General features: G+C 42.3%; 1 protein-coding gene and 2 pseudogenes across 1 annotated transcript; all 3 read left to right on the top strand.

Annotated features, from left to right (window-relative positions):
• The window catches only part of LOC135887506 (E3 ubiquitin-protein ligase TRIM39-like), a 302230-nt pseudogene that overhangs the window by 168984 nt on the left and 117370 nt on the right, over positions 1 to 15876 (top strand).
• Positions 4395 to 5029, top strand: LOC135888081 (olfactory receptor 287-like; annotated as a pseudogene).
• On the top strand, positions 13988 to 14908 carry LOC135888200 (olfactory receptor 6F1-like). Its single transcript, XM_065416014.1, has one exon. The coding sequence runs from the start codon at positions 13988 to 13990 to the stop codon at positions 14906 to 14908; it is 921 nt and encodes a 306-aa protein (XP_065272086.1).

Raw genomic sequence — 15876 nt, forward strand, 5'->3', positions numbered from 1 at the left:
TTTGCATCAGTACACTACATCCGCTCCCCACCACAGTCTGCGTCCCCGGTTTCAAAGATTCCCGCGAAAACAGTACTAAAGACAATGGTGTTCAATAACAAAAGTAAAACTGATTTTATTTTTTTGGAAGGGGGTGGAGGGGGTCTGTAACTGGAGAGGATAGTCATCCTTAACTGGGTAAAGAAACGGGGGCAGGTTCAGCTTCTCTGTACAGAAACTTAAAAGTCACTGGTTACCCTGCTCACTGTGGAACCTGGCTTTCAAAGCCTCCCGGATGCACAGCGCGTCCCGCTGGGCTCTTCTAATCGCCCGGCTGTCTGGCTGGGCGTAATCAGATGCCAGGCTATTTGCCTCAACCTCCCACCCCGCCATAAAGGTCTCCCCCTTGCTCTCACACAGATTGTGGAGCACACAGCAAGCAGCTATAACAATGGGGATATTGGTTTCGCTGAGATCACAGCGAGTGAGTAAGCTTCTCCATCTCCCCTTGAGATGTCCAAAAGCACACTCCACCACCATTCTGCACTTGCTCAGCCGGTAGTTGAAGAGTTCTTTTTCAGTGTCCAGGGCGCCAGTGTAGGGCTTCATGAGCCAGGGCATTAGCGGGTAGGCTAGGTCCCCAAGGATCACTGTAGGCATCTCCACATCCCCAAGAGTTATTTTGTGGTCCGGGAAGTAAATACCTTCCTGCAGCCGTCTAAACAGACCAGAGTTCCTGAAGACGTGAGCGTCATGAAACTTGCCCGGCCATCCAACGTTGATGTTGGTAAAACGTCCCCTGTGGTCCACCAGTGCTTGCAGCACCATTGAAAAGTAGCCCTTTCGGTTGATGTACTGGCTGGCCTGGTGGTCCGGTCCCAGGATAGGGATGTGAGTTCCATCTATAGCCCCACCGCAGTTTGGGAATCCCATCGCGGCAAAGCCATCTATGATGACCTCCACGTTTCCCAGGGTCACTACCTTTGAGAGCAGTACCTGGACGATTGCGTTGGCTACTTGCATCACAACAACCCCCATGGTAGATTTGCCCACGCCAAACTGGTTCGCGCCGCTGTCCGGCGTTGCAAGCTTCCAGAGGGCTATGGCCACTCGCTTCTGGACAGTCAGGGCTGCTCGCATCCGGGTGTCATTGCGCTTCAGGGCAGGGGACAGCAACTCACAAAGTTCCATGAAAGTCCCCTTCCGCATGCGAAAGTTTCGCAGCCACTGGGATTCGTCCCAGACCTGCAGCACTATGCGGTCCCACCAGTCCATGCTTGTTTCCCGTGCCCAGAATCGCCGTTCGACAACATCCACATGACCCATTGTCACCGTGATGTCCTCGGAGCTGGGTCCCGTGCTTTCTGAGAGGTCTGTGCCCCTCTCAGAGTTCAGGCCCTCACCGCGGTGCCGTAGCCTCCTCGCCTGGTTTATCTGCATCTGCCTCTGGGAAAGGTGGATGATAACCTGCGAGGTGTTGACAAGTGCCACAACTGCAGCAATGGTCGCAGCGGGATCCATGCTCGCAGTGCTGTGGCGTCCGCGCTGTCACTGACCCGAAAAGTGCGCGAACTGATTTCCCGCCGGCGCTTTCAGGGAGGGAGGGAGGGCGGTAGTGACAGACGGATGACGACAATTACCCAAAAGCACCCTCGACCCTTTTTTTTTACCCAGAAGGCATTGGCGGCTCGACCCAGAATTCCAATGGGCAGCGGGGACTGCGGGAACTGTGGGATAGCTGCCCACAGTGCACTGCTTCCAATGTCGACGCTTTCCCCGTTAGTGTGGACTCACAAAGTCGAATTACTGTCCTTAGTGTGGACACACAAGTTCGACTTTGCAATATCGATTCCACATATTCGATTTAAGTGAAATCGAAATACCCTCGTAGTGTAGACATACCCAAACAAAAATTCTGAATGTTCACTGTAACACTCATTGATAGATTTCAAGTTAGGGACAACTTTTTTTTTGCTGTATTTGTGGGGCTTATGGTGTGTTTAGCACAGGTATCTAGGAGTGAGGGTACCTGGATTCTCTGCCTAGCTCTTCTAGGGACACATAGAGTAGCTTTTATATCAAAGGAATAGGAATCAGTACTCTTGGGTTCTATATCCACTCTTTGAGGGGAGTTAGGAGGAGGGGGGCGGAGGAGGAGAGAGGGGAGGGGGCGCGGCCGGAGGAGCGATGGGGAGGGCGCGGCCTCCGCCTTATCCTCCCGTGTCCTCCGGGGCGAGGCGGCCGCCGCGCAGCGCGGGGACATGGTGGCGAGGGGGACCCGCAGCTCTCCAAACACGCCGCCGCTGCCGGCTCTGCTCCGCAGGCAGCCGCCGGCCTCTGTGAGCCAGGTGCAGCTCGCACACACACTCCCCTCCTCCTGCCCGCCCTCCCTGCCGCCCTCCCTTATTGCGGCTGCTCCCGCTCCCCGCCGCGGCTGCTGGGAGCCGATTAATAATTGATGGCAACAGCCCGGCTGCCCCGGAGCAGGGGCGAGGAGCGCGGACGGGCGGGTGGCCGCTTGCTGCTCAGCCTGCCGAGCTGCAAGCCCCGGCCCGGCGGGCACCGGGCACCGGCAGCAGAGGGGCGGGGGAAGGGCTGGCCAGGGACAATGGCAGGAGGGATGAGATGCGGGTGGGAGAGGAGCTGGGTGGGCGCGGAGCAGCCGGAGGAGGAGCCAAGGTGGGCGTGGCCAGAGGAGGAGCCAAGGGGGGGCACCTTTTTTATGTTTGCTCCCCTGCTCTTAAAACCTGGCTATGCCACTGGCTGAGAAACAGGGCTCCTGGGTTCTATTCATGGTTCTGGTTGAGAAGTGTGTTCTACTGACTAAATGGGGAGAAGAATTGCAGACTCCTGGCACAGCTGGTCAAAAATGTTTGAATTCACAGTTTTGATGAAATTCTTCATCAGAATTTAAAATTCTGATTTAAAAGGGATGCATTTTTTGTGATTTTTTTTAAGGAATTTTTTTTCCTGTTTTTTGGTCCTCTCTGGCCCTGAGCTTTGCTGTAATTGGCTCATTGCATGACCTTGCACACCTCAGTCTCAATTTGTCAAGGGAGGTTGAAACTGACTCATTATTTTCAACCACCAAAAATGAATGCTGGTTTATATATGTAAATTGTTATTTATGCTCAAAAATTAGGCAACTTTCCTTCGAACTGCAACTTTGTATAACATCCCCGCTCGAACTTGGGACTTCAGCAGGCTTAGAACCTGAGACTTTCTGCACAAAAAGAATTAAACATCCTATTGCATTGTAGGAAGGAAATTGACAGGTACAAATCTCATGTGTTCAGTATTGACCTACCTCTGCTCCCACTGGCTCAATGACAAAAATCCCATTGACTTCCTTGGGAGCAGAATTAGGCCTATACTGAGAACTTTTGAAAAGCTCACCCTATTTAGCAGGGATTTTCAAAAGAGACTATGGGTTTTTGTTCACTTCTAACTAACTTTCAGAGAGTACTGAATGCCTAACACCCATAGGTCCCATTTGAAAATGATTTTGCTCTTGAATCTTGAATAATTTACAGGAAAAAAGTTGTTTTTTCTGTTGAAATTTTTCAGGGTTTTGTCAAAAAGACAACCCCCCCCCCCCCCCCACACACACACACACCCAAAAACCAACTTTTTATTTGAAAATTTTCAATTTAAAACAACAAAAATATAATTTAAAATAAGATAAATCTTGGGCTTTGGATGCTGACCATGGGAAAAAATATGTTTCATTGACAAAAACTAAAAATTGTGTTTTTCAAGGAACACCTGAAAATGGAATTTCTATCATGAAAGTTTCTTTTTTGTCAAAAAGCCACTTTCCACTGAAAAAAAAGTTTCCACGGGAAAATTTATGACAAGCTTAAAATTCACCCTGTGAGCAGGAAGACTTCAGAAATGTAATAGCAATATCCTATTTTCAGCCTTAAACCATTATTTCTTGCCTGTTTTAATTATCTGCTTTTTCTGTGCATCAAAATCATCTGCATCCCACAAAGCCATCGTTGTGTTTAATCATTTTAATTTCATGTCTTCATTTGTTTTGTCAGGCAAAACAGCTGATCACACTGGAAAAGGGCAATCATACCATTGTGAAGGAATTTATTCTCCTGGGATTCCCTGGGACCCAGTATTTGCAGATCTCGCTCTTCGTGCTCTTCCTTGTTATGTACATCTTGACGGTCACAGGAAATGTGTCGATCATAGTCCTAGTGGCAACCAGCCGTCATCTCTGCATCCCAATGCACTTCTTTCTCTGCAATCTCTCCTTCCTGGAGGTATGGTACACCGCAGCTTGTATCCCAAAGATGCTTGCCAACCTTGTGTCCCAAAGCAAATCCATCTCCTTCATAAGCTGTGTCCTACAGATGTATTTTGTTTTCTCCCTAAGATGCACAGAGTATTTTTTCTTGGCTGTCATGGCCTACGACCGCTATTTGGCTATATGCTATCCATTGCACTATAGCTCCATCATCAACAGCACCTTGACTGCTCAGCTGGCTGTTGGCTCTTGGTTGAGTGGTTTCCAACTATTTCTATCCCAGCATTTCTGATCACCAGGTTGTCCTTCTGTGGCCCTAGGGTCATCAATCACTTTTTTTGTGACATAGCACCGTGGATAGTTCTTTCCTGCACAGATACCTACCTTATTGATCTGGTGGCCTTTATCATCTCATTCATCGTCATCCTGGGCTCCTATGTCATAACCCTGGTATCCTACATTTACATCATCTCCACTATACTGAGAATATCATCAGATAAAGGACAGAGAAGGGCCTTTTCAACTTGCTCTTCCCATCTCACGGTCATGATTATCTGGTACGGTTCGACCATTTTCCTACATGTCAACCCTTCCATGCAGAACTCATTGGAATTGACCAAAATAGTCACCGTCTTGAATACTATTGTCACACCCCTGTTGAACCCTTTCATCTATACACTGAGGAACCCAGAGGTAAAAGAAGCTCTGAGACATGTATTCAGGGAAGTGATGTTTTTCAAAATGTCCTGGAGGTCATTGACTGTCACAGAATATGTGGTGAAAGAAAAATAAGTCTGGACATGGAAGATATACCAAAGTTTATAGTGTACTGAAATACCCCCCACAATCCCTTAGGGCCAGAATTCTAGATATAATTAGATGCCTAGTTCCAATGGAAATCAATGTGAGTTAGGTGACTAAATACCTTTAACAATCTGTTCCTTAGTGTCTCACATCCTTGAACATTTACGGCCAGATTGCTAAACGTATTTAGGTGCCTAATGGGATTTTCTATGAGTTTTAAAGGCCTAGATGCTTTTTAAAAAACCCCTTAGCACCTAAATACCTTTCAAAATCCATCCCTTATGCATTATTATCCTGTTACTTTGTATTTAATTTACAATGAAGAAAATTGCACATGTGCCAATTATTTATTTATATTAAAGCATGGCCTATGTAGATGATATAGATATAGATTATATTGATAGGCTTGGCAGAATTCAATTTTTTTTATAATTTTGACAGAGAATATCAATATTTATTTTTAAGCATTTAAAAAAATATTGTCTATATTTTCACATTTGCAGGAAATTACTGTGGCGTGTCAGACAACAAGGTGGGTCAGAGAATAATTATTTAATGACAACTGATTTTTAAAGTTAGAACTTTATAATGATTAAAACTCAAATTGTCAACATCACAAGTCAAAATATACACAGTATATTCCTAAATCAAACTCCAATAAGTTCTGAAGCAGCATTTTTCTTACTTTGCTTATCTGTACATTTCTATTTTTATTGATGGAACCATTTTTTGGGGGGTGGTCAGTTGACAGTCTGTATGGTGAAAATGGCATTTACCGACATTTACTGATAAAAATGTAATCCTTCCAAACCTAGGTATAGATAAAGATAAACCCACAGGAACTTCAAATCAAGACCCCAGTGGAATTTGAAGGGGATTCAGAATAAAGTTCCAGTTCTAGTTCCAGACTGGATAGAAACCCAGATGGGTATTTTTGTAGGCTTCTTTCTTTCTTTCTTTCTTTCTTTCTTTCTTTCTTTCTTTCTTTCTTTTTGGCATTGCAAAATTTTGTAAATATTGATTTGACAAGGATTCTGCCAGTTTAGACTGAAGATATTGGGAATAGCTTAAAAAATTTTGATGATGTCAAAACTGAATCCAGAACCTAATCCTGATTCGCTTTTAAAATCAGATGCAAGTCATAATGTAATACCCTGGCTTAATGCACGAGATGGTACTTCCCCTAGGGGTTATTACAATAGCCTTCTACTTCGTCACAGCTAGAGAAGTTAATTTTTTAGCTCCATTGCTAAAGACCTGTGTCTTCTGTGTTGAAAGTTCCAAGGTCCTGGAAACCCCCAATTTACAATAAGCCTAGATCTAATCAGGATTTGAATTCACATGTTGCTGCTCTATCCACTTTTACTAAGAATTCCTCATTGTCTTGTATTATCACCTCCTTCTATGGTTACATATATCTAGTGGTGCCTGTGGAAGTGGCTGAGAGAAAATAAGACACCTAACTTCTTTCCAAAACTTGAGGTTTGAGAAATTTCACAGAACATCTCCTTTAATTTTCTAAATGCCGTTGCACTTTCTGAGTTCATTCATTGTGAATACAAATATCAAAAAGAGAAGGCCCAGAGTTGTCCTTATGCTACCTTCAACCTGACTGGGGCCATGTTGCACTGGGATTCTTAAAAGAAACGAAATATTGGAAGACTACAGAAGTTGGGAGACATTTTTTGGGGAAAAAAATCATTATTGCTAAGTCCAAGCATTGACAAATCGTGAATCAGGGCCCCCAAAATCATGAGATTGGCTTTAAATAATAAATGTGTGGTTCTTTTTATTTGCTGTCAGGTTTTTGAGTCTGTAGGGTGCACTTACTTCATGTTTTTGTGTTTCTCTGTAACCATGAGTGTGTCCTGGTGGCAAGAGGACTGGACTGCAATGAAGAGAACTCAGTTTTATTCCTGGTTCTGCCATTGGCTTGGTGGGTGACTTTGAGCAAGTAATGGCTTCTCTCTGTGCCTCAGTTTCCCCATCTATAAAATGGGGATAATGATACTCACCTCCTTTTTTTTGTGATCTATGGATGAAAAGAACTACCTAAGAAAGAGGGATTATGATTATTTAAAAGAAAATATGAAAGCTGATATGTTGATTCAAGCAGTTGAGACTTTAAGAAATATAACAAATATTGTGAGACAGACAGTAAAAATCATAAGCTTCTAGCCCCACTTAAGTCAACTACAGAACTCAATTTCAGAGGGGCCAGGATTTCACCCCACATTGTCCAGAGTTTTATCTTAACCCAACATTCAAACCCTTTGAGGCTTGTCTGATGTATAGGGCCAGACCTTCAACTGCCAATTTACAGTAGATTAGCATTCGGGCTACAAGATGTACTTAAAATATATGGATGTGCTATGTACAATTAATATCACTTCATAAAATAACATGGAACCGGTTAAGATTTTGTGCAATCTGATTTACCTAATATTCATATAAAGATCATTGTAAGTGGTCACTCACTGATTCACGTAATCAGTGTCCATGTTTCCATTGAATCTTGAGCCCATTGGGTTTTGTGAGTGTAAATTCTAGCATTTCCATGCACTCACAGGTGTTAGAATAGTGAAGTGACTCTGAAATGTGCTGCTTTTGTGGATATCTATCACTTTGTCTGGGCCTGGTGCAGGCTGTTTTCAAAATGTTAAAGGTTGTGAACGTGATACGTACAAGGAAGATTATGTCCACAAATCGTTCTCAACCAATTTAGTTTATTCTGTGAATTCTGCTTCTATGAGACACTATGCACTTTATCCGTCTGGATTTATTTATTGTTGGAATACCTAGATAGCACAATAAATTAGATTAGATAGATAGATATGTATGGGGACACAGAAAGAGATAATTTTTGTTAATTGTAAAAAGCAACAGAGGGTCCTGTGGCACCTTTAAGACTAACAGAAGTATTGGGAGCATACGCTTTCGTGGGTAAGAACCTCACTTCTTCAGATGCAAGTAATGGAAATCTCCAGAGGCAGGTATAAATCAGTATGGAGATAACGAGGTTAGTTCAATCAGGGAGGATGAGGTGCTCTGCTAGCAGTTGAGGTGTGAACGCCAAGGGAGGAGAAACTGCTTCTGTAGTTGGATAGCCATTCACAGTCTTTGTTTAATCCTGATCTGATGGTGACACCTACAGAAGCAGTTTCTCCTCCCTTGGTGTTCACACCTCAACTGCTAGCAGAGCACCTCACCCTCCCTGACTGAACTAACCTCGTTATCTCCATACTGATTTATACCTGCCTCTGGAGATTTCCATTACTTGCACCTGAAGAAGTGAGGTTCTTATCCACGAAAGCTTATGCTCCCAATACTTCTGTTAGTCTTAAAGGTGCCACAGGACTCTCTGTTGCTTTTTACAGATTCAGACTAACACGGCTACCCCTCTGATACTTTGTTAACTGTGATCTCCATACAGTTGATACACCTTCATTTTCCCTGATACTGGAATAAAATTTTACTGGTAACTTTGGTTTCTCTTGGCAAATATGGATGTTTTAAATGGAATTTCTAGACTGTGCTTCACTGGACCATCGGAACACCTGAAAAAATTCAGGATATATCATTTGATAGTTCACAAGGATAAAAGAATGATTCAAGTTACTGATTTCACAAGGTACTACACTCAATGTACAGTGATAGCAAGACATAGAAACACAACAATGAATGTGGATGAGGGACCTGATCACCTCATAGGATATGATTTTTATTGTGGCTTTTTGTCTAATGTGCAATATAAATCCCATGTTCATGGTTTGAGGATCTGATTGTTTAAATTAAAGACTTATTTATCCTTCCTATGGAGTGATTATCAAGTTGGGATACAAGCTTGCGTACTGATGTTACATAGGAACATTGGACCAAATTCACATCTGGCGTAACTCCCTTGACTTCGGAGAATTTGCTCTAGTGTCTCGCAGGAACAGAGCGGGTGTACAAAAATCTACTTCAACATGAGCCCTATATAAATACAAAACAGGGATATACATTACACTTTAAATTAAGAGTACTGCAGTTACAGTGTAGTTACAGTGCAATGGTCCTGTAATTACAGTGTGCTTATGTTTTTTCAATATCTGTGAGTACCCACTGAACCATATAATCAGGAAGTTTGCTGCATAACTGAGAACAATCGCAGAGGCTGGGATTTTCAGGGCAGCCTGCAGGAGTTTGGCACCCAGATTCCATTAACAATTTTAGCCAGCATAAATTTGGTTAGGACACTTGAGCTGGATCCTCAGCTGGTGTAAATCCAATGGAGCTACGCTAGCTCACACCAGCTGAAGATATGCCCTTGAAAATATCATGAAGAACAGCCAAGTGCATTCATAATTAAATCTGTTATGTAGTTGTCCTTCAGTGTATATGATTTTCTGGAAAATACATATTGAAAAGATAAGCATGTGGTAATTACAATGTAACTAAACTGTTATTACAGTACCCTTATTATAAACCATGACTGGACATGAACATTATTTACTGCTGAACACATTTTTTTTTTCATTTGACACTTTGGCTGATCTTATAAAAGCCACCTAGAAGATTTGGAACCCAAAAGACCAGATTTTTAAAGGCATTTGGATGCCTAGTGGGATTTTCAAAAGCATCTGGTTGCCTACACCCATGAGTGTTAGGTGACTAGATGGTTTTGAAAATCCCCCTAGGAACCTAAATACCTTTAAAAATCTGGCCCAAAGTCTCTTAGGTAGCTTTAAATATCTCATATTTGTACTTCTTGGCACATTGTTTCTTAATTTCCCTTGTTATTCTTCCAAGTCTATTTTGATTCTCCTTTTCTACTTCTGTATATTTCTATATGGCCCATTCTTACTCTTAAATGGTTAAATAAAGTTTATATTTTTGTTTGTTTTTCCCTTGTGTTGTGGAGAGTGCATTATTTAAAAGTACGGAGGGAGGTCACCAGTGGGGTTCCTCAAGGTTCGGTTTTGGGCCCGATTTTATTTAATCTATTCATTACTGACCTCGGAACCGAATGTAGGAGTGGGCTGATAAAGTTTGCGGATGACACAAAGTTGGGAGGTATTGCCAATTCGGAGAAGGATCGGGATATTCTGCAGGGAGACTTGGATGACCTTGTAAATTGGAGTAATAATAATAGGATGAGATTTAGTAGTGAGAAGTGTAAGGTGATGCATTTAGGGATGACTAACAAGAATTTTAGTTATAACCTGGGGACGCATAGGTTGGAAGTGACGGAGGAGGAGAAGGACCTCGGAGTCCTGGTTGATCGCAGGATGACTATAAGTCGGCAATGTGACGTGGCTGTGAAAAAAGCTAATGCGATTTTGGGATGCGTTAGGCGAGGTATTTCTAGTAGGGACAAGGAGGTGCTGCTTCCGTTATACAATGCGCTGGTGAGACCTCATTTGGAGTACTGTGTGCAGTTCTGGTCTCCTATGTTTAAAAAGGATGAACTCAAACTGGAACGGGTACAGAGAAGGGCCACTAGGATGATCCGAGGAATGGAAAACCTTTCCTATGAAAGGAGACTCGAGGAGCTCGGTTTGTTTAGCCTAACCAAAAGAAGGCTGAGGGGGGATATGATTGCTCTCTTTAAATATATCAAAGGGATTAATACCAAGGAGGGAGAGGAATTATTTCAGCTCAGTACTAATGTGGACACGAGAACGAATGGATATAAACTGGCCGTGGGGAAGTTTAGGCTTGAAATTAGACGAAGGTTTCTAACCGTCAGAGGGGTGAAATTTTGGAACAGCCTTCCGAGGGAAACGGTGGGGGCGAAAGACCTCTCTGGCTTCAAGATTAGGCTTGATAAGTTTATGGAGGGAATGGTTTGATGGGATAACGTGATTTTAGTCAATTAGGCATTAACGTGCCATCGCGGGTAAAATGAGGGTCCGGCTGTAGAATCTTGTCTGTATGCTCGGGGTTCTACTGATCGCCATATTTGGGGTCGGGAAGGAATTTTCCTCCAGGGTAGATTGGCAGAGGCCCTGGAGGTTTTTCGCCTTCCTCCGCAGCATAGGGCAGGGGTCGCAGGCTGGAAGATTCTGTGTGGGTGGGTCAGCTTTTGTGGCCTGCATCATGCGGGAGGTCAGACTAGATGACCATATTGGTCCCTTCTGACCTTAAAGTCTATGAGTCTATGAGTCTATGAGTCTAACACACTACATAAAATGATGGAATAAAGCCTAAGGGATCAACCTTTATAACATGTTCTCTATGTTATCAGTGAGACCCAGGTAAATAACTCTTTGGGGATGACGACTGGGGAATCTGTCTATTTACAATTTATGAATTCTTGTTGATCCTGTGAAATTGCTGTATCATTGAATGCATCAGTGTATGTGGAGTTAGCAATCTACTGTTAGGGTTGTGTCACATATTTACCGGAACAGGGAAAATGGAGGGTCATTAACTTTAATAGCGCCCATTGATGTGGAAGCATCTCAGAAAAATGAAGGGTAGAGAAACTGGTCTGACCAAGATTATCTGCAAGGATGAGGTTCATTGGAGCAGGGACTGAACCTGAAGCTCCCAGGTGAGTATGCAAATCACTAGGCTATAGAGTCATTCTCTCTCTCTCTCTCTCTCTCTGGCCCACTGAAATTTAAATATTTTATAAAAAGTAGAACAGCTGCAACAGGAGACAGGCCCTAAATCCCAGTGGTTAGGGCACTCACGTGGGAGTGGGGTTCAGGTCCTTGCTCTGGACAGGTGGAGTAGGGATTTAAACTAGGGTCTTCCATATGCATACGAGTGCTGTAACCACTGAGCTATTAAATATTGGAGGGCAGCGTGCTACCACCTCCTACCTGGTGTAAGCACCTGTCTCCACTAGAGGCTTTCCAGCTGAGAATATCAAGCAGAGATAGGTGCCTCCATCTGACCTGGATTTAGGCACCTAATCCCCTTTGAAGGGCAGAATCTAGGCTGCACTCATTTCCTTGTCATTGTCTTTTGGTTTGCTGAGGCAGCTCTTCGTGCCACATTCTAGCTTCTATGAATCCCATTCTTAGGTGCCTAACTCTCCCCATGCATTATATATGGTTACCCTGGGTGCCTAATTCCTAAGTGCAGCAGTGCACCTAAAGTTAGGTGCTGCAATGCAGAGCCTAAGCTCCCTTTGTGGATCTAGCCCTGCATTGCTTACACTCAGGTCACATTTTCCAGCTTTCTCTTACAACCACAAGAGCTACAACCACCTCCCATCCCCCAATGAAAGGTGAGATTTTGATGTAATAACATGAATCCAGAAGCTTGGTCCCTAGGCACAATACAGCCTGTGGCTTAGCACATTATCAGGAAGTCTGTAAAATTTTGCTGAGATCAAATCCATGGGGGCTGGGGAGGAATATAAAATGAGCTTCCTCCTCAAACCTTTTCACTTGCCATAAATTTGTCAGCCAAAGGCAATACCTACTGGCAGACGCTGAGCTTCTGAAGGGGATGAGGGTCTAACCAATATAGAAATAGACAGAGTTTTCCAGAATCTTTTGGTTATGAAATGTTCAAATATTCAATTTATAAGACATTTTGTATGTGTGCAACTGATTGTTCCTTCCTAAGTGGAGTATGTTGCATTTGTCTTTATTGAATTTCATCCTATTTACTTCAGACCATTTTTCCAGTTTGTCAAAATCATTTTGAATTATAATCCTATCCTTCAGGAGTGAGGGATCATTAAACTGATATACACAAAGTAAGTATATCTCACCGTGCTGTTTTTGGTTTTGTTTTGTTTTTTACCTATGTTGTAAACCCTGGCATAAATATAAGGACATATTGGGCCTGATGCTCCTTCCATACCAGTCTGACAGTGGTGTAAATCCACTCACTTAAGTGAAGTAACTTCTGATGTACATCAAGCTAAGTGACAGGAGAAATTGCCCCATTGATGCCCATGGAGTTACTCTTGCTTTATACTGTGGTGTGTAAGTGGAGAATCTTCTCCCTTTTCTTCAGTGGGCATACTCCTAATTTGCACTGGTGTCAGTGAGTGGAGAATGAGCCCCATTTACTATAGTAGAATTACTCTCGATTTACACCAAGGTGAGTGAGAAGGGACTAAATTGTATCTTTAACACATGAAACTCACTGCAGTAGTAATTCATTGAGGCAAGTAAATAAGGTCACACAGATTTATCTTAGGTAAGTGTAGTAACCCTCACCCTGACACAAGCAGCTGCAGAAAATGCTGTCCTGGGGAGAGAGATGTCCAGTGAGAGGGCAGCTTGAGCTGAGAAGGGGCTCAGAATCCGCCCAAAGGGGCAGATGGAAACAAGCTGTGAGAGGAGAAGAATCTAGATTCTGAGCTAGCGGATGAAATGGAACTTGGGGTAGGAGGTGAGGTGATAAAATAAGAGAACAACAGGAGAATAAAAGTCGGGGACTGGGAAGTGGGAAGGAGGAAAGAAGGAAAATAGGAAGGGTTTCAGGTCAGGAGAAGCTGAAAAAAGTAGACCTGGGTATGTGAGCTGACACTATTAGAGAAGGGAAGTAGAGGGAAATAATATCTACAGATGCACCAGAAAGAGAGTATCAAGGGACAAAAACTGAAAGGAGATATAATTGGTGAAAAAGGGAATTGATCAAAAAGTTATGTTAGATGAAAACAGATCCTGAAAACAGTAAATGAGAAGCTCACCCACAAAGGACCTAAGGCATACGAATACAGAGAATGACTGTTTGAATATCTATTGACAGAATACAGTTCAAAGGTGCCTAAGGGACAAGTGTGGGCCCATTAGGTGAAGAAACCTGCCTCTCCTCACAGTTAGCATAGCCTAGTCTGGTCACCACACAAAGAGGCGGTGATTGGTATTAGGTATCCTGACAGACTGCAATGGTGAACTCAAACCTTCAAGGGTCAGCAATATCTAATATATTTAACTGCCTGTATAACAATCTCTTGCTTTGTAACAGATGGAACATGTGCCTTGAACACAAATGGCAAACCAAACCAGAGCGCACGAGTTCATCCTCTTGGGCTTCCCCAGTAGTCAATATTTGCAGACCTTCCTCTTTGTGCTGTTTTCCATGATGTACATCCTGACAGTCATGGGAAACATGGCCATCATAATCCTAGTGAGAACATGCTGCCAACTGCAAACTCCCATGTATTTCTTCCTCTGCAACCTCTCTTTCCTGGAGATATGGTACACCACAGCCTACATTCCCAAGACACTTGCAGTCATCCTGGGGACAAGCAGAACAATTTCCTTTACTGGCTGCATCACACAGATGTACTTCATTCTATCCTTTGGCTGCACGGAATGTTTCCTCTTATCCGTCATGGCCTATGACCGCTATCTGGCCATTTGCTACCCATTGCGCTATAGTTTCATCATGAACAGCACCTTGTCTGCTTTGCTGGCCCTCTGCTCTTGGGTATGTGGTTTCCTAGCTATTTGTGTGCCAGCGTATCTCATAACCAGGTTGTCCTTTTGTGGCCCTAATGTCATGAATCATTTCTATTGTGACCTAGATTCTTGGATAGTTCTCTCCTGCACAGACACACATCTCCTTCAGCTGGTGGCTTTCATCACCTCCTTCATTGTCCTCCTGGGCACCTGTATAGTAACTCTGATCTCCTACATTTATATCATTTCCACAATACTGAGAATTCCATCTGCACAAGGACGGCAAAAGGCCTTTTCCACTTGCTCTGCTCATCTGGCTGTTGTGATTATCTGGTATGGCTCCACCATTTTCCTGTACGTCAAGCCTTCTGTACAGAACACCCTGGATCTAAACAAAATAGTCAACACCTTAAACACAATTGTAACACCACTGTTAAACCCTTTCATTTACTCTCTAAGAAACAAAGAGGTGAAGAAAGCCTTGGAAAAGGTACTCACTGGTATGTAAAGTGTGTAGATGTCTTTGATTTGGTATAAAATAAGATATCATTAGAGCTGTTTAAATTATTTCATTTGCATTGTTTTTTAAGAAAAAAAAATCTTTTCTCAAAACCAGAAACCTTTTTCTTTTTGTTGAAACTGAATATTTTGAAATTCTGGTATTTTGAATTTTTGTGTTCTTTCTTTCTTTCTTTCTTTCTTTCTTTCTTTCTTTCTTTCTTTCTTTCTTCACTCTGTGACTCCTCAGCTTTTGAAAAAATACATAGTGGCACAAGGAAAAAAATAATGAGAAATGAAAATTAAACAAAACAAAACAAAACAAAAAAGCAAATCCCTGTATACCATTCACTGTATTGCATTTAGAAGTGAAAATGGGGCTGGGGGAAAAGGATAAAGAAAAAAGAAGGGAAAAGGGGGGAAATTGCAAAATATCAATATTTGGATTTTTCATATTTGTTTAAAAATGTTTTGCAGAAAAAAATACAAAGCAAAGAAAACAAAACAGAAAACTAAATAAAAATAATTTATTTTTGGAATGAAAAATACGTTGATATTTTGAATTGTTTCACAAATGTGGGGTTCCCCCCCCCCATTTTTTTTCAACAAATTCTAAGCAAAAAGGTAAAATGTAATATGTCTTAGGGCTTTTGAATATGTCTCCAGCTAAACATAGTCTCATCTCCAAGAGCTGATCTAAAAACAGAATTCCCATCCAACGGGAAATTCCAATATTTCGAAATTTGATTTTGTTTTTGTAAGATTAAATCTTCTGAAATACTTAATTTTGATTTTATTGAAATGTTTTATTTTGACTTTATCACTTCAACTTTTATAATATAATCTAATGTTATATTAAAACATGTCTATAATATATTAATTATTATATTATATTATGTTATATTATTGACACAAAACATTGAGATAATTTCCTATATACATTTTTGATGAAATCAATACATTTCTGCAAAATGTTGC

Source organism: Emys orbicularis, chromosome 13, assembly GCF_028017835.1.
Source record: "Emys orbicularis isolate rEmyOrb1 chromosome 13, rEmyOrb1.hap1, whole genome shotgun sequence".
NCBI classification, from domain to species: Eukaryota; Metazoa; Chordata; order Testudines; family Emydidae; genus Emys; species Emys orbicularis.